This window comes from Psammomys obesus, unplaced genomic scaffold (assembly GCF_907164565.1).
Source record: "Psammomys obesus unplaced genomic scaffold, mPsaObe1.curated_primary_1811, whole genome shotgun sequence".
Lineage (NCBI taxonomy): Eukaryota > Metazoa > Chordata > Mammalia > Rodentia > Muridae > Psammomys > Psammomys obesus.
In genome coordinates this window covers 2,791,895-2,816,174 of record NW_026596415.1, presented here as the reverse complement: position 1 = coordinate 2,816,174, position 24,280 = coordinate 2,791,895, and the positions used below count along the sequence as shown (strand labels likewise).

At 44.8% G+C, this 24,280-nt stretch overlaps 1 protein-coding gene across 2 annotated transcripts in view; it reads right to left on the bottom strand.

The window, feature by feature from the left end:
- Cpped1 (calcineurin like phosphoesterase domain containing 1) overlaps nucleotides 1-24,280 on the bottom strand; it is a 104,332-nt gene that overhangs the window by 7,149 nt on the left and 72,903 nt on the right. For both annotated transcript variants that reach the window (XM_055597770.1, XM_055597771.1), the window contains exon 2: nucleotides 20,870-21,292. In XM_055597770.1, the coding sequence (XP_055453745.1) occupies nucleotides 20,870-21,292 (423 nt within the window). The remainder of the gene's footprint in view (nucleotides 1-20,869; nucleotides 21,293-24,280) is intronic.

Sequence of the window (24,280 nt, the reverse complement as noted above, 5' to 3'; positions counted from 1 at the left end):
AGCAGCTCACCAGCTGGGATTCGGCGGTGCTGGAGAGCAGGGAAAGGGCTGGGGAAAGGCTGACTGCAGCAACCCACACCTGTCTTCTTGCCAGAAATATGGAAGAGGCATTGCAACACCCAGGCTTTCAGTGGGTCAACCCCCCCTCCGCCTCCCAGAACTCTCTCCAGCCTCAAGAGCTTCTGAAGATTGTCCCTAACTTCACTGGCCTGCACCTTCCAGCATGCGTAAGGATTTCAGCTTTTGTGGACCCCGTGGACCACTCCTTGTAGTATGGAAGCAGAGGACTTTTGGATGTGAGCCTGAGGGCATGGCTGTGAGCCAAGAGAACTAACACTATTAAAAATATATTCTGTCCACTGAAGCTCAGCCAAGATTTCAAGATTCTGCAAAACCTGCAGGCCCCTGTGCTTCTCATGACTAATGGAAATGACAAATGGAATACTGAGCACAGCTTATGAAAACATGAGTACTGTTCATTAGGTGGTACTAGTGTACGAGGCCCACAGAGAACACGCCTTCAGTGAACAGGGAGCACCCATGCAAGCTAGCCCCCAAGGTCTATTTCCTTATTTGGCCCCTGACTCATTCCTGAGACTAAGCAGCAAGATCCAGCTATCAATATTCATTATTTGGCTACACTGGCTAACCTGTCCAATTAGGACTCAACAACTCACACTACCACAGCTTCCCCTTTTCTCCTTAAAAACCTTTTCCGTAGAGCTGCCTGCTGATTGCTGTCTGCTTTTGTCTGATCCAGAGGCGGCTTGCCTCCACCTTGCTTGCCCCTTCAGGGCGATAAATCTCTTTTGTGCTGAGAATTTGGTATCTGGGTGTGTCCTGCACAGATTCTGAGGGGCCTCCAACCCCTTCAACCTCATCCCATACCCATGAACAGATCTATTGGTGTTAGAGAAATACAGAAATGTACAAAGAATCATAAAAGTTGGCTGGACTTGGTGGTGCACAGGTCTAACCCCAGCACTCAGAAGGCAGACGGATCTTTGTGAGTTTGAGGCTGGTCTGGTCAACATAACAAGTTCCACGCCTGCCAGAGCTACATCCTGAGACACCATCTTAGAAACAATTTCCGAAATTTTGGCTGAATCTCTATACTAATTTTGGGAAAGTGCCATATTCTCTGTCTATAGAGCCATGGACATGCTTCCCCTTCCCGTTCCCTAAGCTGTCTTTGCTTTCACTGGGGTTTTCAGGCAGAGTCTGAATCATGATACTCAGGGGCTGTTTCTCTTTCAGTGGTGCTGGAGATTAAGTACTTCCCACAATCCTACTTAGCAACTGTTTGCTAAGAGTATGTAAGAATACAATTGGTTTTTGCTTATGATTAGCCTTATAGTCTTGGGGTCTTACTAAATAAGCCACCAGTAACTGTTTTGTAGATTTCTGGGATTTACTAAATTACAAAAAAAACAGCAACCAACTGGCACTGTTTTAATTCTGCTCTTTATGCTTTTCCTATTGTTTGCCCTTTACAAGGGTAAAGATGTCCAATAAAATTTAAAGAGACGTGTGTGTAAGAGCTTTAGCATCCTTCTTTGATGGGAATTTAGTCTTCTTACTGCTATTTTTGTCAGACTTGATACAATTAAAAAATTCAAATTATTCTTCAGAAAAATTAACTACAATTCCCAGCAAGGTTGTGATTTTGGTCACCGAGGTTTCTGTATTGGCAATCTCACAAGGAAGGGATTCGAAGGACAGCACACAGCAGGTCCTTATTACCAGGGACATGCACGTGCTGCTGCCCCACGGCCACTCCTGTAGCATGCTGACAGCCACTGTCTTACTCCTGGCAGAGCCCACCACTCACTGTGGTGGACACCATGCTATCCAGCCCCTGGACAGGCTGATGGCTGAGGTGTCCACTCTCTGCTGTTGGGAGGGTGGGCTGCTGAGAACGCAAAGCCGCTTCTTTCTCAGGAGGTTCCCTTTCTTTGCAGGCCTGAAGGAGGTACAGTCATTCAAGCAATATGCTGTGCGGAAACATTTAAACAAACTGTTCAGAACAGACCAATCCCCTGGCTGGGATTTCTACAGCTGAGGTGAAGTAGGAAGAAATGCAGGGGTAACTGCCAGAAGGTTGCAAGGTTGCTTCATGGGAAAAAGAAAGTACAGAGAGTGGCATGCATAGACTTTTAATAAACTGAATTGCATGATATTATGCAAATATCTCACAGTGTTATCAGAAAAAGGGAATCAATAATAGTAGCTGGAGACACACTTTGGTCCAGGCACTGTGAAAAAGCTTCAGGACACGTAATTTAAAATTCCTTAACATTCTTTTTTTCTTTTCTCTGCTAAACAGTCTTAAAATGTACTGCTATACGTAGCTTGAACATCTGTCTCTGCATGGGTTCCCCAAGCATCTGGCTGAGTCAAGTGATGGACAAGGCCATACCTTTCTTGGCTTTGCTGCAGTGCCACTTTACTCCTCTGGCCCCCAGAGCCATCTCTGACCCTTGTCCCGTGGTTTCCTGCTCAGGAAATCACTTAACACAGTCACCGGCTAGACCTCATGAGATGACCATGCTGTGAATGTGGGGTACACCCACAACCCACAGGAGGTAAGCGACAGGCCCAAGGGCTCTGAGGTCATCTGGCTTCTCCCTCAGCTAGGCCTCAGTTAAATACAACAGAGGAGGAGAACTCTCCCTTTCCGTGGACTAGGGGAAGGGAATGGGGGGAAGAGGGAGGGAAGGTAGGACTGGGAGGAGTTGAGGGAGGGGGCTTCAGTCAGGATATATGATGAATAAATTGTAAAAAAATTAAAATAAAAAACTGCTGTCACTTCAGCGTGTTCTCTTCACTACTATTTTTACTGCCTGCAAAAGTAAACCATGCCTCAAGAGAGGTAAGTAAATCATGGCTTGCACTAGCGCATGCACACACACACACACACACACACACACACACACACACACACGCACAGCAGCTGGAAAACAGAAAAAGAACCACCACCATGGGTTGGTAAGGGAGTGACTGCTAAGAAATGTGGCTAAGTTAACAAACAGAAGATAGTGGACTCATAAGATAGGCTATTATTTTTGTATGATGCATGCAACTTGTTCTCAAATGGATTTGCCATGTATGTATATATATCATATACATACACAATATCTTTGCAAAACAATCAAAATAATAAAGCAATGGGGTGCATGTTCAGGTCAAATCCCAGTAAAGGGTAGAGGCATTCCTTTCATTACCATAGTCTAGCAACTTTAATGTAACTCTAAGAGTATTTTTCGATGGAAAGTTAAAAAGAACAACAGAGGTCCATTAGAAATGAAAGCAAATATCAGAAATATCAACTGTCAAGGCAACAACAATAGCATGAAGGCATAAGGAAGCGATCTCTTAACCCCCCTCCAATTTTAGGAGCTCAGCATGTGCTTTCCAGATTATCTGACTACTTTAGGGGTGACAGGACTATATATGAAGGCATACAGATTTCATAGAGTGGGATATGCTAGGTAGGCAGGAGCGACCTGGTGCCCATTTAACAGTGCAGTTTTTAGGTGCTCCATGCAGAACATACAGCTTATGTCAGAGCTACCCTCTAAAATACTGAAAACCTAGGGAGTTAGGATGATCTTTTTGTATTTTAATAAAAACTGTCATCATGGAAGGCAGGTGGTCTAAGGGTCTTTTAGACCCTCAGGAACTACCCAGACACAGGGACCTATGTAGTTGGTGCCAACTCTCAGGGAGGCCAGGGCTCTTGGGTAGAAGTTCCTCTTTAGGTGTGGGGGTGGGGCCGGGTGTCAGGGAGGAGCTCCTTGTCCAATTCACTGGTCACCATCAGCACAGGAGTCTCTGGGTTTCTGGAAGCACACCCCACCCGGCTGTTCCACTTTTGCATGAGTGAGGGCACAGCAGAGGGGTAGGGGCAAGATGTACTGCAGAGACTGGAAGGCAGGTTCTTCAGTGGGTGCCCTGTGTTCCAAATGTTTATAGTGGTCACATTAGGCAACTACTTGGATGTTGCGTCTGTGACATAAAGGTAACCGGCTTCTCTGGGACTCAGCCTCCTCTTGGCGGCTTCCTCTCCCTCGCTCCTTCTCTACCTTCACCATTGTCTCCTCTCTACTTTCTGGCTTTCTTCTTGGTAGGAAGAAATGACGCAATTGTTGCAATGACCTTCACCCAAGGCCATCTCATCCCATATCACCTACTGGGATTCCTGCTCTTTCTTTCAAAGATTTCCACCACTTTTTCATCTAAGAATCAGCTATGGAAATTATCCTTATCTTTCCTCATTTAAATATTAATCAAGTTACATTTTTAATGGCTACTAGACAAGGGTGACTTGTGTTTCTTGGTGATAGACAAGCAGTGAAAAGAGAGAAAAGTAAGACCACTGTATGTACAGTTTACCTATGACATTGCATGTTCTTCTGTAGAAATTTCCAGAAAAGAGTAGACAAAAGTTCAAGTTAGTGCCATCCCAGTGACCCCTGGGGCGGTTGCTAGGGGCTAATGCTTCTGTTTGTAGCATGGCATTTCCCATGCCAGGCCATAGTACACTTTATGATGCAGAATATAGCCTGCTCTACCCCCTTCTGCAGCCTGCAAACTGTCAGCTCCAGGGTAAAGAGTGGTGTTGGGAAATAATTACTCTCCAGAGCCCAGAGGTGCCTGGCAGCTGCCAAGAGTCTGCTGCCCAGGAAGCGTGATCAGCACCCAGCACCACTCCCTGGCCTGGCTCTCAGGCTAATTACAGTCCTGCAACCTGCAGCCTTGCCACCCTGAATCCTCTTCTCCACAGCAGATGATGCTCAGCTTTTAAACCGATTTCCTCTGAGATGAGCTGGGTACTCAAAACCTGTGGAGAATATACAAGAAGCTTCTTGGTCTTTTCTTTTTTTTTTTTTTTTCATTCATATCAGCACTCGATCAGTAGATTAAGCCGTGTCAGTAAGGCAGGCTCTCTGCTTACTTCTGTGGAGCCCAGCTGAATAACGTGGCATGTGCTTCAACATCTCCAAGCCTTGGTTTCCTCATTTGGAAGGCCAGCTCCGCACAACCACCCAGTGTCACTGAGGAAATCAAGCGAGAATCAAATGACATGTGGTTGGGGGTCAGGAGGATGTGTCGCACAGCAGGAAGCTATGTGTCACATATTTAAGCCTTTCTCAATAATTATATTTTTCATCTTCTTCCTATTTCCTATCTATCTGATCAGGAGATTTTTTTTTCTTCATTTGCATAAATTACATCTTTCTCGCTATTCATAATGTCCTCTTTATTTTTAAAAGAAGATAGCAGGCTTGGGAGAGAGATGGCGTGTGGGCCAGGCATTAAGTTTCAACCCAGAATGGACAATTTCCCACAGTTGTGTTACGCTTCCCATGCCTGTCTTAAACACAGCTGTCAGGACAAGAGGCTCATTAAAAAGATTGTTTTGACTGATGGAATGTTCCTGTATCAAATTGGAAATCTCTCCAAAAATGCTAGAGGGAGGTAACAGAGGTGCCTGTGAGCCATGACGGCAACTGTCTGCAGAGCATGAGAGGTGCGTGTGCCAGATGTGAGTGCCCTGCCTGGATCCAGGGAAGACTCTAGCCATCGAAGGTGAGCACCGTGGCTAAGTCCAGTTCTGTTTTAAAACCGAGGGAAAGACAGACTCCTACCAGGAACCCCTTAAAGAACACATTACTACCCTATGCACTGGAGTGCCTACCACACAGTGGCTTGACTTAGGGAGACTTGAGAGAGTTATTCTAATGTCCCTCCCCGGTCCATTCTCCTGTTTGAACTTACTCATTAGCTTCTTCTTCATTCTCAGAGTGTTCCTTGTGAACTCCTGTCTGTGGTTCTAACTCCAGATGTATTAGGATAATAGGCAGCTCTTAGTGGCTGTTGTGTCTCAACCAAAGCAAAGCTTTTGTCTGGGTTTAACTGTGATCTGTTTATCCCATAAATGAAAGGGAAGCAGGTGGACAGCCAGGTTAGGTGGGTGCAATTTCTTGAAGATTTCATTCAGGTCCAGGCTCCTTTTATCATCCTGTTTTTTGTTACCGTGGGATTGTAGCTTTTGTCTTCAACAACATAAAGTAGCTACAGGGCTTCTGGTTATTGCATGTAAGTTCTAATGAGGAAGATAAAATGACTAACAGTCTTCATGGAAGCTCCACTTGCTAAATTCCAGAACTGGGTCATGAGACCACACTTAGGTTTACAGAGGGTGTTTCAGTCTGACTTGTGGCCTCAACAAACCAGGCACAAAATGGGGCTTTAAGGGTAAGAAAAAGAGAAAATATATCCCGTAGACTGAACAGGGCCAGCTTCCTCAAATGAATACCCAACCATATCAATTCTAAGAAAGTGCAGAATACCCCTCACTTTAGGATCCTTACCTGGCTCCTGTCCTGTGATATCAAACACAGTTTGTCTCCTGGTTTGCAGTCACAGGGCATCTCTAGGGCTGCCTCTCCTCCAGTGGGCTGTTCTGCCTCTGGACTCTGCCTGCCCTGTGGTCTGTCTCTGATGCCTTTTTCCCTTTCCAAATACTTGATAAACTTAAAAAAATATTTTTAGCTAAAAATTTGCATGTGTATGGGTGTTTTGCCTGCATGCATGCCTGTGTATCATGTGGGTGTCCAGTCCCCACAGAGGCCTGAAGAGGGCTTTGGATCCATGGGGCAGTTGTAAACCACCAGGTGCTGGGAATCTTCTGCAAGAGCAGCAAGTGCGGCTCTCCAGAGCTGCCTCTCCATCCCCAAGCCTAACAGGCTATTAATGAGCCTCAAAGTCCTGCTCACTCTTTGGGAGATCCTCCCTCCTTGCTCTGAAGACACAGCTAGCTGCCTCTAGGTATGCACAGCCTTCTTGTTCCTCTTGCTTTTGTTCTCAGAAAACCAGCCCAAGATGGTTCAAGTCAACTGCAGTGGAGGCAGCCTTGGCAACACTCCTCCCACAGCCTCCAGAGAGCTGGGAACTCAACACTGGGTGAGGAGCTATGGGAGAAGTGCTGGGCTTCTCAGGAATTCTCATTTCTTTTAAAATGCCCCTTTCCTCCTCTGGGGAATCCACAAGAGCTCCTCTCCCCTGGGAGGTCCCGCCTTGGGAGAGCTGTGCTGGGAGGGCAGGACAGAGGTCTGCTTAGATCCTGGCCACCACCAGTCACCAAGCGCAGATGGCCTCAGCATGAATCATCTTATTCTCTGGACTGGGCAATGTGGAGTCTCCTGTTTCATAGAACTCAATGGAACTCAGGACATTTACTTATTAGAACAGCAACTCTCATTCTGGGGTGACCAAGTTTTAAACATCATTTAGGATTGTCTTTGGGATCTTGTAAATGAGCAGATTCTGCCTGGTATCTGTGTTCCAGAGGTTTCCTGACTGGGCTGTGCTGACTCAGGGTTTGGTGGGTGGCTGTGAGGTTCCTGGAACTGCCTTTCCAAAACCCAGGAGCTAGCATGGGTCCTAATTGGAGTAGGGAAGACACAGACTCGGGGGCTGTCACCTCCAGCCACATTCATATGACAACCTGGAGGGAATCTGGAAGCGAGAAATGGACAATATGCAATGGAGGCAGAGTGTGCGCTATCAAAACCCCAACAGAACACAAAGATCTCTTTGATTTTGATGGTAGTCTTTCCTTGTGGTTGAGGACCCGAGGTGTGGGAAAGGTGACCTGTGTAACTTCTGGAAGAGAACTGGTGAGGGGGTAAGCACTGCCCTCAGATAAAGAATCAGCTGTCATCTGGTTACCACCCACGGTTTCTGTTACAGCCCACAAGTGAAGAATGCTGCTCGTGTTTCCTCCTGGTCACATGTAGGCTTCTCTAAGAACCCATGTAATGGGCCCAAATCTGCACTGTCTGGCTTTTTTCAGACATAGTTTGCCAACTCCCAATCTCCACTTCATTATAGACTTTTTCTTTCTTTTTACATGTTGATGCCCTGAACAAAACCAAGACTCTATGAGGAAGGACAAAAGATAAAACACATTCTGGTAGTCTAAACAAGGCCTTCTTCTCTCAAAGCATTATTTTTAATTTAAAAGATGGAGATTAGTACAAAAAGTAAAGTACCATCATTCATACAGCCACCACCCACAGACAGCATGCTTCAAGCTCTTTCACTGTTTGTGAAAGAGAAATAGTATACCTATTGCAAAGTGTCTTTTATCCTTGGCTCCTGGCTTTACTTTCAAGGTCTGGCTAGAAGTTAGGCTGGTGGGGGTGGTCAGTGGCCTCCACAAGATTGGTGAAAATTTTGAGAGGAAAGAAACCTGTATACATTGCCTATGGGAATACAAACTACTTTAGCTACAATGGAATCTGGCATGGAGGACTCTAAAAACACTAAAAATAGAAGTACCATATTGTCTGGCTATTCCCTTCCTGAACAACATATGAAGGAATCCAAATCAAGACACAACAGTGATACCAGCACACCTGTTATCATGTCACTATTCACAATGACTAGGGTGTGATGCCCATGTGTCTATCAAAGGATAATTAGGCAATGAAAATATGGTACACAGTGAAGTCCTATTTGGTCACAAAGAACAAATCATGTTGCTTGTAGGGAAATAAATGGAAGTAGAGATCACCATGTTAAGTGAAATAAGCCAGACACACAAAAAACAAAACAAAACAAAACAAAACAAAACAAAACAAAACAAAAAAAAAACAAATTATCATGTTTTCTCTCATTCATGAAATCTGGGGGAAAAGAAGAAAGAAAACAAAACAAAACAAAACAAAAAAACAGGGTCTAGTATAGGGACCTGAAACAGAAAAGAGGAGAAGAAACTAAGGGTGACAAGAGGGGACAAAAATGGTTAAAGTGCATTAGATGTATGGAAAGGCCATAACAAAGCCAATTCTTTGCATTGCTAATATATACAAATAAAAAGGAACCTTTCAATAAAAGTGCAAATAATGAAATTTTGGGAAGAAAAATAAGTGGCTATTCCATTACCTAACTGAAGAACCAGAAACTGGACCTCGGTACTTGCCTGCACTAGTGGAATCATCAGAAAAAAACATTCTTCTCTTGGCAAGAACAGACACATGAAATCAACACAGGCTGCACTACCTCAAGATACATACATTAACTGTATTTTAGGTGCTTCTAAAGCAGCAGGCACAACCATGAGACTAAGGTTCCTATGAAGTAAAGGTGTGGGGATCCCTTGCTTGGGGGACTAGGGAGTAAAAAAGAAGAAAAGGAGGAAGGAAAGAGGCAAGAAATGTTGCCAACACGTAACACACCACATACCCATGTGATGGTTAGTGCTCCCCTGACACTCTTGAATCTCTAGGGAGAAGGTCCTCTGTGGACTCTGCTCACTGTGGGCAGAGATGCTAGGTTGTATAAAAGGAGAAAGGGAGCCAGGCACTTCTCACTCTGCTTCCTGACTGTGGACTGGATGTGGACTGTTCCAAGCTCATGTTGCCTGGTGGCCCCCACACCATGATGAACTGTCCCCCTGAACCAGGAGCCACAATAAGCCCTTTCCCCTTTTAGTTGCTTTTGCCAGTGTTTTAACAGCAGCAGATAAAGAACCTAACACACATATACTTGTCTCTCAAGATGTCTCAAGCCCACATTTCAAATTCTTTTTATTTTATTTCTATTTTCTGGAGCCACAGTTCCCATTTTAAATGACCTTTCCTGAAGTCCATAATCCTCAGGTAATGTAACCACCAGGATTTATACCGCCCAGGAGGAGCAGGCCTGTATCTATGGGGACTGGATCCTTCCATTTCAACAGAAAGCAGCCCTAGCACAGCTTGTTCACATGCTCAAGGTGACAGGAGAAAAAGGCTCAATCTGAAGGAAAAAAAAAAAAAAAAAAAGAAGATGCTGCCTGCTGAGCCCACAGGGTAGTTACAAGTCCCCACAGATATCCTAGAGCCTCCTCCAGTCTAGTCTTTAGTCTTCATTCACACGTTCACATGCTCAGCCTCTCTGGCCAGGTGGACCAGCTCCTTTTCTGGTACAAGAGCTAACCACATACGGCTGTGCCTCCTTCCCCACTCCTGCTGGCCATGGCCCTGCCACTAAAGATGCTCATTAATGCCCTGGTATTCAAACTGACTCAGGGCAAGCCCCAAGTCCAGCCTTGCTACTTCCTTCCTAGAGAGCTCACTTGACCTCCTGCCCTTTAGGGTTTCCATAAAGTCAAATTGGCACTTGCCATATAGCATTTATTAAATGGTAACTAGTAATATTCTGGTCATTGTTTTAAATGTGCACATTAGAACTCATCCTCAAGGCTGTCTACTCTGTGAATTTAACTATCCACTGAAGACACCATGAGGCCATTGCAGGGACAGGGACTCCCCCGACCCCAGCCAGGCAGTAGAGAGGGATAGAATCAACACTCTCAGACAAAGAAGTCTCCAATCATTATGTCAGTATGCTAAAGGTAGTGAAAAGAAAATGTGTTTCCTAAGTCTCAATTTATCTAATGTTAAGTCATTTCAGTTGTTTCTCACTAATAATAATGAGGAGACTGATGAAAATGAGAAGGACAATATTTACAGCCATAGTCTGCATTAGTGAGCACCAGCCAGAAGCAGACACTGGGTCAAGATACTGAATCATTTCACCAAGTTCAGAGACCAGCACCTTGCTCCACAGCTTTGCAACCTCAATGAGAGTTCTGCCTCTAGGAGCTGAGTTTGCACGCCAGTGCAACAGAGAAAATGTCACTTCAGAAGTGGCTTGTGAGGATGTGCCAACAGTGACAGTAACATGCATATACTTAGCTATGGCTCTTAAGAAACCCATTCACCCACTGTACTTTTGGGGAGAAAAGTTCCTCCTTTAGGTGTCTTGGCATTGAGGAGATGAAGTTGGAAATTAAAGTCTCCCAAGTAAATGGGAAGCTCAGACTGAGGCCCCATCCTAGCAGGACAGACCAGTGCTAAGGTGTGCCAGACTGCCCTGACAAGGCCTCTTCTACCTGAAATGCTGCTGCTACAAGGATGGCCCTCACGCGGACGTTTTCACAGAGGACAGAGCCCTATGGAGGTACTGCAGGGAAAGTGTTTCCTTCTTCTGCACCTATGGAATTATAAGCAGACACAGGCTTGGACAGACCCTAACCTAATTATTGATGTGCTTTGGTTGGCTCCCTCACCTGTACTGTGGCATCTGATGTGTTGATGAGTGGGCATGGAGGACAGCCTTAGTTACTCTTCAGTTGCTGAGGTAAGATACCATGACCAAGGAAACTTATAAAAGAAACTTTAGTTTGGGGCTTGTGCTTCTAGACGGTTAGAGTCCATGACCATCATGGCAGGGAACATGGTAACAGGCAAGTAGTCACAGTGTGTGCTTACATTCTGATTCACAAGCAGGAGGGAGGGAGGGAGAGAGACAGAGATGGAGAGAGAGACAGAGATGGAGAGAGAGACAAACAGAAAGGGACAGAGAGAGAAAGAGCACTAACTGGGAAAAGAGTGGGCATTTGAAACCACAAAGGACACATCTCTTAATCCTTCCTAAACAGTTCCACCAACTGGCGATGAAGCATTCAAACATATAAGCTTATAGAGGCCATTCTCATTCAAACCACGTCAAGGACCAGGACTGTGTTTGACCCAATTATGTTACTGTCGAACTATGCTGTTATCTCATTTCCAAGGCCATCATCAATGTGCAAATACTTTACATTTTGTACATTTATTTATTTAGTGTGTGTATAAGCATGTGTGCAAATACCATGGTACATGTGTGGATGTCAGAGGATGACGTCGAGTATTCAATTCTCTCCTTCCACCATGTGGGTTCCAGGACTGAAACATGTTATCCAGCTTGGTGACCATTGCCAATACCCACTGAACCATCCATCTTCTTGGCCCTGCAAATGCTTACATAAAACCAAAGACAAGCAGCAATATTTAAACAACTCTAGCTGATTCTGTGCAGTGGAGCCCTAGACCTAGGCTGTACTGCCAAGAAGCAGGCAATGAAGGAGAATCTGAACTACAGAGGCAATTAGGGTATTCTGCTCAAAAAGGGGTAAAATTTCCCCACAAAGAAGTCATGCTGTGGTTTTATCCTCATTTTGAGGTATCAAGAGAGTGGGAACATAAGGATGGGCCTGACTTTATAGGAGAGACCTGGAATGGGACGCTACACATGACAGCCATACTGCCTTAGGACTGTGGGAAATCCTTACCAGCAGTAAGGACTTTGGCAGATGTGGACCCCTGATCTTGAACTTGCTCAATTTCAGAACTATGAGCCAAATGAATTTTTATTCCTTATAAATGTCAGCCTGTCAGGTCAGTGTCCAAGTGGGTTACATAGTAATGGGAAGAGGGACTGCCTCTGACATAATCTGATTGGCCTGCTCTTTGATCACCTCCCCCTGAGTGGGGAGCAGCCCTACCAGGCCACAGTAGATGACAATGCAGCCACTTTTGACGAGAACTGATAGACTAAGTTAATCAGAAAGAAGAGGAGAACCTCCCCTATCAGTGGACTTGGGGAGTGGCATGCATGCAGAAAGGGGAGGGAGGGTGGAATCGGGAGGGGAGGAGGGAGGGGCTTATGGGGGGATACAAAATGAATAAAGTGTAATTAATAAAAAATTAAAAAAAAACAAAAAAAAATAAAAAAAAGTTAAAAAAATAAATGTCAGCCTGTGCTGTTCATTTATGGCAACAGAAAACAGACTTTTGGATATCAAGATTTTATAAATGAGTCTCACTAATCATTTCAGAAGATGTTAAGTGCTATTTTAAAAGCATGACCTGAAAGAGCAGACAGAATATTCTTATTTCATAAATCTCAGAGTGTTTCTTTCCAGGTACAACAAGGCAACACTTTTACCTTGCACTTTAGAATGATCTAAAGTAGGCTGGGAAGATGGCTCAGTCCCTGCTTGTTGTATAATAATGAGAACCTGAGTTCAATCCCTAGAGCCTACATTTAAAAGAAGAATCCAGATGTGGTGGTATGCCTTTGCAATTCCAGAACTGGGGCTTGCTGGCCAGCTAGCATAGCCTGATCACTAAGCATCCCGGCCAATGCAGACTGTGTCAGATAACATGGATGGGGCTTGATTTCCAACACTCAGAATTGAGCTCTGGCCTCCACATGCATGTGCATATATATGCACTCCACACACACACACACACACACACACACACACACACACACACACACCCTCAACCTCCCACACACATGCACGGAGAAGGAACCTTTTGTTTATTCCTCTGGCCTGAGGGCAACTGAGGAGCCTGCCCTGTTTGCTGACTGAATATGGACTGACTTAACAACGTCAGTAGAACACATTCACACGCCAGATTCTCGATTTGTAAATATTTACCATCAGGACTCGATTTCAACTTTAATTAGCCCAACTGTTAAGGGTACCTCCAAAGTGAGAAATGAAATCCACCACTTCACACCAGATGTAGCATCAGCAGTTGGTCTTTTATCTTTTATGGTGAAGGAGATGCAGGCACCAAATGATTAAAGTGTGATGTTTTATAGTGAATGGATCAAAACATACAACTGACCAAGCCCAGAAAAATGAATGCATGACTAGATGGTAGAAGAAAAAGAGGGAAATTCATGAAGCTGATATGGTCCCAGAAACTTGGAGTTCTATGATGCTTTAAAAACAGACACTTGTTTGCTCCTTTATGAAGTTGGCAGAAAAGAAAAGCCACCGAGATAAAGTTCTTAAAAATGCACTTCAGACAGAGGGCTCTGAGGGTCCTTCTTTATTTGGAAATTCTGACTGTGGAACTCTGCACCCAAAGGTTGTTCACTAGAACATTGGTGAAGCGTGTGCTTTAACGAATGGTCACATTTAGATGTTAAATTCCAAAGGAATTTTGAATCTACTTTTGTGGCTCGCCTCCTTCTAAACTAGCGGTCCCTTTTCATAAAACTAAAAACAGCATGCATTCCTTACCTATTCTAAAGAATCTCAAGCTCAGAGTAGTCTAACTTCCTACACACTCCAGGAGCCAAAGGGCTTTGGTATAGCTTTTGCATGACGCACAGACTGCAGGCTAGTCAGTCCTTGGAGCAAAGCTGGCTCTGCCTGGACAGTTTCATGTAATCCCTTGAAGAAGGAAGCCAGGAGCTTGGGGTAAGAAATACCCATCTAGTTAGCAGCCTACTGAGAAATCTCCACTTAGTTCAGGGTCATAGACCGGCAAACAGTGCTTTATGGGGCACTCACTACAAGCAGGTGTGGTGCCCCGGATGTCCAGGGCCCCGGACTTCCAGGGCATGCCTCATTGTATCTGATGCATCAATCCCTAGGTTGAGAACCTTTTTTTCACAAAAGACAATGTAAGACAGAAAGAGATGCCACCTGGCTAATGAGCCACTAGAGGATGAAGCTAAAGTTCTGCCCAACCCAGGCCTGGTGCTTTCCTGCCCTGTTACACAGCTTCTCCTACTCCACCTGCCTCCACATCAGCCACCCTGGATCACTTTTGTAAGTCTTCCCTTATTGGCATCCTAGCTATATTCATTACTTACTAGGATCCACGTTTAAATTATTAAATAGCTTATCTCTTTTTAGAATGTTAAAGTAAACATCAACCACCACACATTTTAAGTGTCCCCATGGTGTTCCCACCGCATTTCTACTCTAGGGTGCATCACAGGCCCCAGGCATAGTGCTAGGCTTACCCAGGTATGATCTACTGAGAAGCAGAGGAGGCCCTCTGAAAGCATGCTCCACAGTGAGGCAGCTGCATTACGACAGCTGCTCTCAGGAAGCACAATGCAGTCACATGCGCACTGTCTGCCAAGGGCTCAGAAAGCAAACGTGCCTGTTGCCAGGGAACATGTCGTGGAGACAGGGGCAGGTCCACCACCTATTTTTTTAATAGTTGGAACATGGCTAAAACCAGTTATATTATATGTTATGTCTTGATAATTCCATATTATAAAAGCATTGCTGATTAGCCCTATGGAGATCTCAGGTCAGTAAAGCCAAAATATTTCTAGCCTAATGTTTTTCAAGAAAAGTCTTATAGATATCTACTCTAGGCTAGTGCTTCTTGACTTTTTCTACTTAGGACAGTTTTACTTGAGACATTTTTATACAACCCTGTTTTATAAAACAACCCTGTTTTATACAAAACAGATATGCAAATAAAAATTGCTGAAAACAAAGCAGTTATTTATCATAATTCTTTGTATATGTATAATTTCATCATTTATTAAAAACAAAAACAAATCTACACACTAATGAGATAGATGTGCTTGCTTATTTTACATGAAGAATTAAATCTTGGGGCTGGAGAGATGGCTCAGCTAAAGTTAAGAGCACTGGCTGCCCTTTCTAGAGGACCTGGGTTCAGTTTCCAACACTCACATAATGTCTTACAGCCATCTGTAAGTCCAATTTTATGGCATCTGATGCCCTTCTGGACTCTGTGGACACCAGGCATGCACGTGATACAGACACACATGCAGGCAAAACACCTGCACACATAAAATAAATAAGTTAATTTTAAAGAGAGAATTACCATGTTGAAGAGATACGGAGAGAGTTAAATTTCTCTCTGTTTAGTTTGATGTTGGCTATAGGCTTGCTGTATATTGCCTTTACTATGTTTAGGTATGTGCTTGTATCCCTGATCTTTCTAAGACTTTAAACATGAACGGATGTTGGATTTTGTCAAAAGTCTCCATGGGGGTTTCCTAGTAAAGGGAGCAGGCCATCTCTCGTATGAACTCAGTTGCTGCTCTTTGATTTCCTCCCCCTGGCAGGATGGCCTTACTAGGCCACAGAGAAAGAGGATCCAGACAGACCTGATGAGACCTGATAGGCTAGGCTCAGATAGTAGGGGAAGAGGACCTCCCCTATCAATAGACTAGGGGAGGGACATAGTGGGGGAAGAAAGAGGGAGGGTGGAACTGGGAGGAGATGAGGGAGGGGACTACAGCCAGGATACTAAGTGAATAAGTAGTTGTAATAACAATAATAAAAGTTAAAAAAGAATTAAATACTGGCTAAATATTTGATAGGGCATTTACAGAGCAGACATTTTGACTGTATAACTATAATGCTGAGAATGTCAATTCACAGAAACATGAAGTATGAAATGACAGAAGCACACTTAGGGTCACTTCAGAAACTGCTACAAAGTCTGTCCTAATTACAACCCAAACCATTAACATATATTAAAGGAAACTCAAGCCAGCAATTCAAACAACAGTTTTTAAAATAAAACATCCTAACACCATCCAAAGACATACTAATGTGGTTCTTGTGTGCTAAGGGATGACTGTGGGAGACATAGTCTTTGTTTTCTGCAATTAAGCTATGACGTTTCTACAGGAGCAGAACATTTTGTATGCACATTTAAAAGCAGCCTGCAATTCATAACATATAATAATCTCGAATCTGAGCAAAGATACTTCAGGCAGCAACACTTGCAGGTGTTGCATGGAGTGATGATATATGCAATGCCAAGTGCACACACATTCAGTGTTTGCAAGCTAGGCTGCAACGATGCTGTGCACTGCAAGCAACACCACACAGTAGCGATGCTGCCAGAAACACTTCCAGTTGTGATGGGCTTGATTTTGAGTTAATTTTTGATCACTGTGCATTCAGAAACGTTTTTCTGTCTCCCAGCCCCATAGCCAGTTGTGTGACTCCACATATGGGCATGACTCAGTTTAAGAAACAGAGCTCCAGGAAGTACGCTTCTATCCAGAACTCAGCTGACCATTACAGGCAGTGTGGCCATCCCCAGTAACGCAGCTGTTGGGCTGCTCGAGAGATGTGAATCAAGCCAGGTCTCTCCCTGTTAATCAGTATGCCCTTTTTTTTTTTTTTTTTTTTTTTTTTTTTTATCAAGGGCTCACTACTGTGTAACAGGCTCAGGGGTGGACTTCCATTGGTGAAGTAAGCTGGGACCTTACTTCCTGGTGGCACCAGGACATAAACACCTTCAATCTAGTGGTGAGACAGAGGACACCCAACATTCTCCTCTTCCTGTAATGTGGACCTGGAAACCTGACCTCTATGTTCTTTAAAAACCTGAAATCCTAAAACCACAACCAGAACTAAGAGCCCGATTGTTCTTTCTGTTTCTTTGTTAAAAAGAACACAAATGCTAGAGATGAAACTAATTCTGTGAAATTACCCATTAACTTTTTCAGGAGAGATCAACTTGCTGGACTTTTTCATAATTGCCAAATGTGCCCCGGGTCCTTTAATACATAGCCCTTAAGCTCTGTGCTGAGAATGAGGGGAAAGAAAAGGTATCGAGACATCAAGGGGAAACACAGGCAGTCAAAAGCTTCTTTTTTTTTTTTCTTTAAGATTGAAATTTTAAGCTGCAATCCACATTAACTGGGTCTCATATTAACCTTCTGCTGAGAGAAGCCTGAGGGACAAGGCTACGTCCAGCTTCCACCCAGATTTCATTATCTAACGATCCGTCTTTCCAAGTCCAACTACGTATCAGGTGAATTAAGGGGAAAACCAATTTCTACATCCCTTGGATGTGATGAAATTGATTATCCCCAGGCAGAGAGAGAGAGAAAAAAAAAGACTGGAAATAACCAGTGCTGCTTCGTATTTTGTGCATCTGTCCTACCCTGGTATCTGTTTATTTCTACCAGTTATTGACAATGTTTTTGTACCATACAAAGAAGCCCCCACCTCCACCCCCACTTTCACTGACTTCAAAAGTAGAAACAGGAAGCATCTGTTTCTAGGGAAACCTGAGGTTGGAAGCTCTTGGTTTTTGGATCACAGAGTGTATTCCTACACAAATGGTGGTCTATTGTATGGTGACAGCCCTTCCTCCTCATTTACCTCATCCCATTTACAGAAATTAATGCAACAATGGGAGATGATTGTTGATGCTCATTATTAAATCATTTATTCATCCCACACAATGATTCAGAATTATTCATTAAACTTGCTAGAAGGAAGCAGGGTTTTATCTCCACAGTGGCTTGGGGAGGGATGTGTTCTTTAAAAGGATATTTTATAACAACACAATTATCGTAATTAAAAGCTACCCTGATCATCTGATGAGCTTCTGACATATTTTTGAGCACTGGCATTTTAGCACAAGGGGAAAAATGAGACTGAAATAGTATTGGGAAATAATATTGCTGAGGGGGACAAAAGCTAGAGGCCACATTAAATACTACCTGCCACCATCATCCCAGCTTTATCAAGGTCTTTAAGTTAATTATTTTTATAAAAGAACACTGAACTTCTGGCTTTCCAAAATGGGTTCAAGTCCTATTGCCACTGTCTACATTCCTGATCAGTCCACGGCACTGGCCCCTGGCCTTGACACAGACACACAGCTCCTTAGTTCAGGTCTACTATCCAAGCCTCCCGATGTAGCAGCAGTTCTGCCCACACCTGAACTGCAAATGTAACTTCAACTGTTGCCCAGGCTTGATCTGAGTCTGGGCTTCGCATGCCACGGAAACACACAGTGATAGCAGTAGGGCTTTGATCTCTCATTTTCCCTGATGAAGTAGGTTTCGGTGAGGATCCTAAGGCTAGGGACAAAGATGTATCTCCTTACACAAGGAGGTAGTGCCTAGGGGCAACACAGGGCTGGGAGAAGAACAGACTTCTAGGAGACAGACAGGTGTATGAGGGCAGGGCAGACAAAGACCATGGTGCCCTGTGACATGGAGGGCACATGATATGGGACAGACAGTCTGAGTTGGAGTCTTCTCTGCATGTGCGTGTCCCTCGGTGTGTCCTGAACACCCACTGAGCTTTGTCAGCTGGCCACTGGGGGCTGCATCTGAGCTAAAGACTTTGCTTCCCCCACTCTGTCCATACCACCGAGGCCTCGCTGTGAGCCAGACCTAAAGGCAGGAACAGATGGACCCTGTCTCTACCTTCAAGGAGCTGACGGTCTAGTCAGTGACTCAGACACATCACCACTTGCAAATCCACAGTGACAAGGAAGTCAAGGGAGAAAGGTACAAAGTGAGTTGATTTTACCATGTAACATGCAGGCAGCCGGAGCAAAAGGCAAGGACTTCTGGGAAGGGCAAGCTGAGGAGTTGGATCTTGTGCTGGGGTAGAAGAACGTATGTTGGCCCTGGCTATGGAGCTGCCTCAATATGAAGGAGGCAGAAAAAAGACCCATGAATGAACACAGGCCTGCCAGGCAAGGAGACCCTGGCTGGCCTCAGAGCCCTCAGGATGCCAGGGCCTAATACCACCAAGAATGGAAAAGGAAAGTGAACTCCTGTTCTGCTTCATGCTTCAAGCAATTTTCAGACTGTGATCTGGCTTCCCATTTAGTTCTGCCTAGGGGCAGGGCCTGCATGGCCAGGGGTAGTCCTGCTCAAAGGCATCAACCAGCCTCATGGTAGGTATCAACTTTAACAAGATGGGGACATGGGATTCACCTCAGAAGCACACACAGTCCTGGGTGGATGTGCTGACAAGAAACCTGATTCCAGCACCTGTTAGAGCTGTTGTACGTCACGGGCAGTGCCTGCTGTGCTCTAGGTGGTCGCCCTGTTAACACTGTGGGTCCTCTCAGCGTCTGGACATTTTCATAGATAGAATGTGCTCTGTCCTGGGATGGGCAGCCCAGAGCCATACAGCACTTAAGAATGTTGACACAAAGAAAAACAGACAGCAGGGAGGGACTGCATCACTTGTACTGCATCCTCGTGCTGTGGAAGGGCTGGTTTTGGCGGCCTTGAATGTTCCACTGGTTTGATTCTCCATTGCAAAATAGTCGCCATGGTAGAGCAAATGCTGTCCTGACACTCACACTCCTTCCTTGGCATCAGAAATGTTTTCCACACTAACTCAAACCTTAATAGAAGTTTCCTACCTCATCTCTATGGAACAGTGGAAAATGTCTCACAAGTACGGAAAGCCTATTGGGATTCACACTGGAAGATGACAAAAAGAGTAGTGGGATTTGTTTTTCTTTCTTCTTTCTCTCTCTCTCTTTCTTTTTTCTTTGTCTAACAAATCTTGGCTCCTGAGTGAGCCCACCTCCAATCCTGTTCCTTCCTGGAATAACTAAATAAAGGGATTCATATATTCAAGTGTTTGATACAAATGAGCTGGGGAACAGTCTTAGAGGGTCAACTGGGGGCAGGACACACAGAGGCTGTCACAGCTGGAGTCTTGACAATCACTGATCACTTAGGTGAGCCACCTAAAACACTCCATTTCTCTAGAGAGGCCCCAGTAGGGGATCTAGAGAGGAAAGAGGTGGCATGGGCTGGGACCAGGGAGTAGTCATCAGAAGCTAAGGTTTACCTTTGAAACAGGGCATCTTCATTTTGTGAATGTATACTTGTCATCACATGAATGATCACTTGAAGTCTATATCACAGACATCCTATCCATACATCTCTCTGCTCTAACTCAGGGAGGAACCATAATCCACCCCAGTATAGGTGAATCCATGGAGGTCCCAGGACTGGTCTACTGGAGCCTCACCCCAAGGTTTCCTTCAAGAACATGAGGAGTCTTGTAGGATGCTTGGTTCTTAAGGCTTATCTTTCCCTGAGCCAGTTAGCGCATCCCAAAGAAATGAAGGAAGCTGTCTCCAGGCCTCCTCATTGCCCAAGGTACATGTAACCACATTCTGAGCTCTTCTGTTAGGACCCCTGACCTCTGAGGCTCCCATCCTCAAATACAGAAATCTGCTTAAGGGTGGTGCATAGCAGGTCAGGGGCTATCCCAAGTGCTTCCTGGGATTACCACCCTTAACCATCCTGATGTCTGTAGAAACTGAGGCAGGAAGAAATCAGCAGCTTGTCCATAGCCATAGTACTAGTGAGTGGGTCAGAACTAGTTCCATCCAAAGCCTTGCCCCCTCTTCACTTTGCCTGGTGGCAGAAGCAGGTGGGCACACCCACACCCAGGAGCTACCTGCTCTAGTGAGCTTGTCTGCTAGCTCCTTCCGCACGGCTTTGGTGAGGTTGAAGTAGTCGTCATCCTCATTAATGCTCTGCAGGAACAGTGGGATATGCTGGAAGACAATGGCATGCTGGCACTGCTGCTGCTCTGCGATGCTCAGCTGCTGGTCCAGCCAGTGGTCCTGGGCCTGCTTCAGGTCAGGGCACCTAGAGGCATCGTACAAGAACTGGGAGTTGAGCACCAGGAACAGGACGCCCCCGACCCAGAAGCTGAAGTAGTCATCTCCCCATGTCTGGCAGAACTCTTCCACAGTCGCAGCTGTGGGCACATTGCCCAAGTCATGGTTGCCACTGACCAGCACCAGAGGGATGTCCCGATCAACAGCCTTCAATACTCGCTGCAGGTCTTTGGTCTGCTCTTTCCGCCAGGGAGTTCCTAGAACAGAAGAGCGAGCACCTGAGAGGGCTGTAGGCTGTTTAACTATTCACTCACTAGAAAGTAAGATGGAATAACTGAAAATGACTGTCACATAATGTCAGAGAGTGGACACCTACTGGAAGCAAATGGATGGAGCTCCTCAGAACCTGAGAAGCAATCTGAGAAGCTCAGTCTCCCTACGGTCACCTGCTAAGATGAGACAGCAGAGAAGCAACTTTATTGCTGCCTTCAGGTGCACCTGGCTATCCCCTCACTGTCTCTGTGTGGACCCGGTCTTGAACAAGACTGCAGAATCCATCAGTACCTTTAGGGAAGAAATCTTGGATCTAGAGATTGATGTGCTAAGTGTCCCAGCACACAAAGAGGCGTTCTGTCTCCCTTCAGCTGCTCAACAAGGCACACAAAGGCTTAGCATCTTAGCACTCAGAATGTCCCTCCCTTCTACTCTGGCATGTAGGGCCCAGAATGAAAATAATTATTTGGATAGAGTTGGAAAACATGTGGGCAACCAGTACCCTCCTTCTTCAGATTGCTGGCCTCCACACTTCCTGTAATAATGTATTAAAGCTTTAATAAGTGGATTTTGAAATAACCAATTCAATTCCACATCTGTTCTTCATAGCCTCTCTGTGTCAATTTATTTAACAAATATTTATTGGGCACTGACTATGTGTGAAGTATCAATTTAATGACAGGGCTAAGCAGAAATTTTCCCTCTGAACTGGGGAGTTGGATACTGTGCTAGGTAAATTACCAACATGCATTCCATCTGCCTGTGATGTCATGAGGAGTTACTGAGAAAAGAAAAGCAGGTTGAGTATGTAACCCCAGTGCCATAGACAGCAGAAGACTTGATGGAAAAGAGCAGGCCGACTTCCCTGAATCTGATGAGACCCACAGCAAAGGGAATTAAGGCCAAAACTGCAAATAACTAGAAGGACAATTTGAATGTCCTTAACAAATGATGGGTTAACATGAGTTGATGCTTCCGTGCCCATTACATTGAACTGGGCATTATACATGAGCCAAAATGTTGGCATATCCCATAAAACTGCACACTTTCACAGATCAATCAGAAATAAAACTTAGAGGATGTGAAGAAAAGCTCTCATGAAACAACTGAGCTAAGAAAGGCAGAAATGCAGAGATGAAGAAATTTAGTCATAAGGCAGCAAGTATGGAGTGGGAACGAGGAAAATTCAGCACACAACAGGTTGCAGAAATGACAGCTGCTCAGAGGTTACTGTTTTCCAGGGCTTCCCTCTCTAGCTGCTCTGGAGGTCCCAAGTAAGCGCCTCATCCCTAATGCTGTGCTTCACACCTCTTACTCTTTTCTCTTACGAGATCTGAGGGGCTTGGTTAATGGCCACAGTGATGGTAGATTGAGATCTTCCTCCTCCTGTTCCTGCTTTCATGCCACTTACTGTTAGCTGGATTGTTACTGTATAAGGCCAGAATTTCAGAGTCTCACTGAAATGCTTTTTTCATGTATGGCCCTTAGTCACTGTTCTATTGCTGTGAAGAGACACCATGATCACAGCAATCCTTACAAAGGAAAGTATTTAATTGAGGCTGGCTCACAGGTCAGAGGTTTAACCCATTATCATCATAACTGGAAACATGGCAGCATGCTGACAGACCCGGTGCTGGAAAATAGCTGAGAGTTCTATATCCTGATCTGCAGGCAGCAGGCAGAGAGACACACACTGGTCCTGGCTTGAGCTCCTGAAACCCCAAAGCCCACCACCCAGAGACCAACTTCCTCCAACAGGGCCACAGCTCCTAATAGTGCTACTCCCTGGAGACGAAGCATTAAAATCTATGAGCCTATGGGGGGCCATTCTTATTAAAACTACTAGATACTCAACACATATTTGGTTAAAAACATAAGACACACAGAGCAGAATCACACATAAAAATGTTAAAGGCTTCCAGATACGTTCATCTATTACAGAAAAATTTCTCTATAGATTCAAGGAGTCTAATTCTGATTAATTATGAGAAGCAGATTTAAGGAGCTGGGGAACTTTATGTATCATTTCTTCTTCCCTCCTCTTTTCTTCTAGAAAATGGTGTGTGTGTGTGTGTGTGTGTGTGTGTGTGTAATAATAAGGGAGAGAAGGAGTAGAATACAGAATTAAAATGGAGGAAGGAGGAAGGGCAAAAGAGCAGAAAGCTGAGAAGAAGAGGGGGGAGGAAGAGGGGAAAAGAATGAGGTGGGGAGGGAAGATGGGGTAGGGGGAGAGAAAGTAAGAGGGACAGAAAGAAAAAGAAAGGGAGAAAGAGTCAGAGGGGGCACAGAGAGAGAGGCAGAGGCAGAAAGACAAAGAGAGAGACCTTTTTTCCTAAAGACCCTGGGCTTATTACAGAAGCTTCAGAAAGGTCACTAAGGGAGCTACACCCCAGCTCTTACCCTTTAGTAGAACTTTCCTGAAGGAAGCTGGAGGAACCACACAGCAGAGTTGAGACCTCAGTCTATGTGCACAGCTAACTGGCCTCAGACTGAGAAACAGTAGGTACTGCCTAGCACAGGGGCCAGGAGGAGGCTCTGGTAATGGTGTTGGGATTTCACTTATAGTTGGCTTCTGCCTCGTGGATGGCCTGGGTTAACTATTCCTGAATCCACATTTGCAAGTACCATGGACTGATACAGCTTCTTCAGTGGAATCCAGATAATGTGCACTTGTACTGATGACCCCCTGAGGTTCTGTTGGTTCTTTTTATGTGGCTAACCTCTTAGCTCATACCTTGATCTTAGCACACCACTTCACACATGAACCACTGACCAAGGCTCATTGGTCACTACTCTCATTGCTAACCCTGGCTGTTCCTCCTCCTGTCACCCTGATGAAGAATGCTGTGATGCTTATGGATGTTCACCTTAGAGTCCCAAACAAGCCAGGGACTGTTCCAAAACTGGCCCACAGCAGACAAGTAGCTCATCCAGAAGGTTATCAGGGTTTGAAACAGGCTGTTCTGGTTATG